At 41.9% G+C, this 6,000-nt stretch overlaps 1 protein-coding gene across 3 annotated transcripts in view; it reads right to left on the reverse strand.

Annotated features, from left to right (window-relative positions):
• MAPKAPK3 (MAPK activated protein kinase 3) overlaps positions 1 to 5,676 on the reverse strand; it is a 76,656-nt gene extending 70,980 nt beyond the window's left edge. The window contains exons 1-2 of one of the 3 annotated variants that reach the window (XM_063291946.1): positions 5,360 to 5,676; positions 2,413 to 2,767 (exon numbers count right to left, since the gene is read on the reverse strand). In XM_063291946.1, the coding sequence (XP_063148016.1) occupies positions 2,413 to 2,637 (225 nt within the window). In that variant the 5' untranslated portion in view covers positions 2,638 to 2,767; positions 5,360 to 5,676. Of the gene's footprint in view, positions 1 to 2,412; positions 2,768 to 4,782; positions 5,028 to 5,359 lie in introns of those variants that run through there. The other 2 variants (XM_063291947.1, XM_063291948.1) reach the window with 2 other exon arrangements.
• Between the last annotated feature and the right edge of the window lie 324 nt (positions 5,677 to 6,000).

The raw sequence follows: 6,000 nt of genomic DNA on the forward strand, positions 1-6,000 counted from the left end.
CGGCTGCCAAGTGCCTGCATTGCGACGTGACTGTGGGGATGGTGTGACGTTTTGTGACACTCATAAGCATGAGTACAGGTCATAAAGCACTTTTTCCAAGGCTGTCATAACTTCAGACTGTCGTTAAATGAACGGTTGTTAAGCGAGGACTACCCGTACAGGTTAAATTAAATTCAGTATTAGACCTGTTTTTTTTAATAAATAAACCACCCTGATTACTGCAATTCCAGCATCTTTTAAAATATAATTATCTAGTTTGGCAATCAACACTGGTGTAATTATACCAATAACTGGTAATTATACCCATGAAAAAACACCTGAGTGTAATATTCACCATAAATTTAATATTTATCTTCCCCTGGAATTCCTATTGTTGGATATCAATTGTCCCGTTTAATCTATTTAATTCATACAATATTTGCCTTGCTCAGTTTCTGAATATTTTAGTAACAACTTATAAATAAGCTCCAATGAGCAGCTTTTCTAAGTAACGGTGAACATGAACCAAATGAACATGTAGCTGGCCTCCTTCCACACTTCTACCTTATCTCTACTTTCAAATAATGCATCATGCTTTATGACATCATCACATGACATTGCGCTTTATGACATCACTTAGCGACAGAAATTCTGGTCCCAATTACCTTTGTTAAGCGAGGACTACCTGTACTTTTAAACCTCTCTAAAGATCACTCTACGCTAACTGGCAACTACAAGTAATGTGTACACCCTATTGCAAATACAGAATCAGGTATTCACTGGTGGACTCATGGTTGACAAGAAACATGAGATCTGGCTCCTAAACCTTCCAAAACAAGATGCAGTGTAAATTTTAAAATCCTATCCACGATCAGATTAGGGTAAACCAGCATTAAGACGATCTCTAGTAGTTCACTCAGGGAAACAGCTGAGGAGTATGGTAGGGAGTCCATCAACAGAACCTGCCTCACTGCCCTATCATAAGGCAAATAAACTCAAATAGTGGAGACTACTGAGCAAGACTCCTTACTAAGAGAAAGGATTCATGATACATGCTTGTCTAGTGGATATAGTCCACAGTTGATCATAAAAGGGCAACATGTAGTAAGTTACATCTCTTCATAACCTAAATTGCTTTATCCAATTTTCTCCAAAGCTTTAAACATTAAATAAGGACACTTATAAGAGAACATATAAATCTGCACTTCCCACTCAATTCATGCTGGTTTACATTCCACTACAATTGTAACTTCTGTTTGTATATACTTGGCAGCTGAGGCACGTGTTTTATTCACAATTAAGTTTGATGGAAGTGTAATGTACACCACCCTCTGATTTTACTCTCATTATCCTTAACTATCATGAAGGATCTGGCTTCTGGTTTGTTAATCATAGTCCTATTTTCACATCAGTGTCAGCTCTCCATTCATAAGAACACCATGCAAGAGGATATTTAATCTCTCAATATAAATGTAGTTATTCTAACCAAATACTGAAACAAATGTAATAGGTACACAAAAAAATCCCATCACAAAACTTTTTGATTTTTCTTCCCTGAAAGTGGTTTCAATCATTAATTTCCTTGAGATAGGTTAATGTAATGTAGGTTCTCAAAATTCATCCCTCCACTGGAAATTACTGGCATTTTAATTATTGTTGTGGGGAAAATAGGAGGAGGGAGGAATATTAGGTATGTTCACCACCTAGAGTTATTTATAAAAATAATAAAGGTGGGATAGGAAAATAAATAAATAACTAGCTAAGAGAAATATATTCCTCAAGCAACAGCATTTGTTTTAGTGTACAAACAAAATATCTTTGGGCTTAGTTCTAATTTTCAAAAAAGATGCTGATAGGAAGGAATCCTGGAATCTGAACACTTATTGGTTTTGCTGTCAATCCACATTTAGTAATTTTATACTAAATGTTAAGTTTCCAGTTCCGATCCCTTTCACTGCTAAACTCAGGCAATCGTTTGATTCACTACATCCATATTCAAGACACTATTTGACTCAATTGAGGGAACAGGAAGGGGAATGGAAGAGGCATATTTCTGCCTACACAAAGTAGCAAACAATTTTACAGTTAGCAATTAAAAACTCTAACTCAAGAACACTTGGCAAAACCTTACAGTTTTGGAAATAGAGAGTCATTAATAAGATTTTCAGTCTTTTCCAACCTGGATCTCGTTAGGACCTCAACTTTCAGAATCCCTGGCCAATATAGCCTTTGACACTGTTGGCTGCGAATTATGGTAATTCTAGTTCTAACACATCTGGAGGCCACAAGGCTGGGAAAGGCTACTTGACATGCAATTTAGAATTTCTAATATGAATACTTCTGGAAGTATTCAACAATTCCTTTTAGCCCAGAAACCAAATAAGGAAAAATAACAGCTAAATCAGGATGAAGTCGTCTTCATCTGCTACGTACCTTTAAAGCACATTTCCGTCCTGTCACTTTGTGAAAACATTCCAATACTTTGCCATTAATACCAAGGCCCAAGACCCGTTTAGAGATTTTATAGTCATCTGTAACTGCATGTTTCTTTATTTCCCCTTTGACAGGGGCAGCCAGGCCAGGCAAAGGTCTTGTGTTGCTTTTGCTGTCATCTTGAATCTCTGGTGAGGATCCTGGTTGATTCTCACTTTGTTCCATAGCAGGCAGAAGTTCAGAGTTTTAAAAAACAGCAGCCACAACCTTCAGAAAGACTCCTCTGTTAGGCTGTATGAAGCCAACGTTTCAAACAGACTAGATCCATTTCCTAGGATTTCACAGAACACCCTCCCTTAAAAGAGAAATGTTAACTGTAAGACACAGAATAATGAACTATTTACCATACCCCTTCTTTCCCTGTTTTATGCTATGGGACAGAATTTATAGCATGGTAAGGAACCTAATTCACTCAATAATCTCAGGCTATGAGTGCAGCATTCAGATTTATTGATCAACACCATATTTTCATAGGAAAAGGTGCCCGTGCCTCTAAAAAGTCATACAACATCAAGCAATTTAACATTTTAAGCACTGACAAATACTACATTCCATGAAAGAAATAGGGATGTGCAGTGCTTTGGGTTTGAAGGCAAAAGGGTGCTTTGGAATACGGAGGTGGCATGAACATAACACCGCACTCTTCTCAGAATTTGGTGTTGTGCGATCCCAAGAAAGGACACATTTGGTTTAATGAGGTGCAAATAGGAACTACACTCATGCCTCCATGGGCTCTGAAGCATCTTCTTGCCTTCAGGACAAAGCACTATTGTACAGCCATAGTAAGAAACACTGCAACATAGAATTTATGACACTGTGCACTTGTTTGACAGAAAGAAGGGGCAGTCCTAGATTAAAATTTTTAAAAACACTGATAACACTCAAAATCATATTTTACCTTATATTTAAAATAAAAATTCAACTTTAACATTTGTAAATGTTCATTTAAGCAAAATTCAGCCACCTAATTAGGAATAAGTATGTAGGCCTGCACTAAGGACTGGTAAATCATCCTCATGAGCAAAGCTCTCACATATGAAACTGCTTCCAGTGTTCGCAAGAACTAAATGAATGAAATAAATCACTATATTTAACATCTTGCATAATAGCTATATACTATAGGGTATTTTTTTCACTGCTCAGAGTAACTAGCACATAAAGACAAGGTGTGTATAATACTGATTAGTTGGAAGCCATGTGGTTAGCACCTAAACTGGTAATTTTTCATCAAAACAAAATTAACATGGGTAGCAATACAGTGAGGCACCATTCCAATCAGTGTAATTCAAATTAGAGTGCTAGGAAATAAATTTTATTTGAAGAAGTTCCTGCTCAATTCCCAAATTAGTGCTAGGTGCAGCTCAAAATGACCTCAAATGTGTTTCAAAAGGCCTCATGTGCACTACAAGCATTAAAAAGCATAGCAAAGGAAAGGACTTACCCAAACCAAAATTCATGAAAACACCTAGTCCTACTTTGACTCATATCTTTCCCTTTAATTTGACAAGTAGTGTCACCTGCACTATTAAATTGCAGGTGTATCCTGATACATATTTTGTAAACATATGTAGACGTTTTGATCTTCCCTTTCAACCATGAATAACTAGTCTGCCTATTCATATTTGCCATGAACCCAGGATGTGATTTCACGGTCAGAATTAGCTTTTTTGGGGGGGGGGAAGCTACAATTATGTATTAAGAATACTCTCTCATGACATTTTAAAAACCAAAAAAACAAGTGTGAAGTAGCTGGATTGGCAGAACAATGTATAGTATAGATTTGAAAGAAAAATACTTTAAAAATACATCAGTTGCTTCCTAATTTGAGGAAGAATATCCTCAAATTATGGGGAGAAAGACATCCAACAGGTCAATCTATCTGCTCTTTGACAACAACTGAGACACCATCCCTTCCGGCAAGCAAATGGGTACGTGGAACTTTACAGCTACATTCGCCTCACTCAGGTCACCGTCTCTCTGAGAGTGATGCATAAAGAAGGGTTTTCCTCAAGGCCGCCTTTCTCATCTCGGTTCCTATGACGGGCACTTGGTTGAGTTTTCCGTTCTGACAACTCCTGGTTAAAGAGCCTCTTACTCTGAACTGCCCAAAGAGGTGAATTATCCCAGAAGAGCGGCTACCCCGCTTCAAGGACGGCTAGAAGCTAGTATAACCCTCTTTCAACCAGAACAACCTGTCCATTCGAGGACCGAAGGGAAGAGACCCCTCAGGGCAGCAATGTCTGGGGAGCGGGGGGAGAAACGCTGCGACAGAGCTGCGGAAGCTTCAGAAAGGGATTCGAGGGAGGTTACCTTCGTTGCGCGCATGCTCCTCAAAGGTGGTCGCCCTGCCGCTGCTCCCTCAAACCTGTGGCTAGCCAGGAGGGGAAGGGCGGAGGACGGGGACTCTCGGCCATGGGAAGTCTCTCCCCTGCCAGGCCCAGCCGGAGCGCTTTTCCAACCGGGCAGGACAGGCTCAGGCAGCCGCTCATGTGACTCTCCGCCCCGGCCGGCCCAACCCGGTCCCGCCATAGAGCATTGCCAACATGGAGGGCGGGGCACGTAGGCAGGCGAGCACGTGCTCCGGGGCACCTGGCTGGCCGGCCCGGGACTTGCGCGGTCCCCGCACTTCGCGGCCGGCAGTGCAGCGGGATGCCTCTGCCTGTCCCGTCCAGCTGGCGATTCGTGAACCCGTATTGTCACCTGAAGACAAAAGACGTTGGAGGAGAAAGGCGGGGGCGGGGGGGGACCCTGAAGCGAAGGGCGAACAGCAGCCCCTAATAGTTAACTATAATGAAAGGCGAAAGCTCGCCGATTTGGGTGATCGTTAGCAGAAGGTGGGGTGATATTAGGCCGATTATCTTTGGCGATGACCCCCAACCCGAAGTACCTTGTGGTCTCTCTGAAACGCCATGGCGTTCCTTTCATGCTTATTAGCCTCTTTCCCGGAGAGCGAAGCCGGCGCTGAGAACAAAGGGAATCGCGGGGAAACTGCGCTCTGAGCCGCCGTGTCTTTCGCCGCAGCCCCAAAGATGAGAAAGCAATGAAGAAGAGACTTTAGGGACCGTTGGGGCCTGTTCGACGGTAAAGAGCGGATGCAAACTACTACGGGAAACGAATCTGACCATGGTGGTTCTGTAGATCCGGATTTCCGCAAATCCGAATGCAATTGTTCGTGAAGTACAATCTTGAGTCTGGTATCAGGGCAACACCTACTGGTGGAGGGAAGACTGGACCAGCAAGACACGCGACTGGAGCAACATTTCCACAGGGACGTGGAAAGGGGAGGAAGGCGTTCAGCCTGTGGTGCTGCGCTAGCCTCATGTCTGTCTGCCTGCTAACTGTAAAGGGTCAAGAAAAGAGGGGTGCCCGCTTGAGCAGTTAATTTTTAAAGCTAGATGCAGAGGCTCAAGTTCACTTGGTTGTCTTTTGTAAACTGTATCTGCAGTAGATATGTTCATTGTTGAAAGACGTGCGCTCTAGCAGTGCTCAGGTGCTCTTTGCTTGTTCCAAAAAGTTAAGGCATAGCAC

Source organism: Candoia aspera, chromosome 2 (assembly GCF_035149785.1).
Source record: "Candoia aspera isolate rCanAsp1 chromosome 2, rCanAsp1.hap2, whole genome shotgun sequence".
Taxonomy (NCBI): Eukaryota; Metazoa; Chordata; class Lepidosauria; order Squamata; family Boidae; genus Candoia; species Candoia aspera.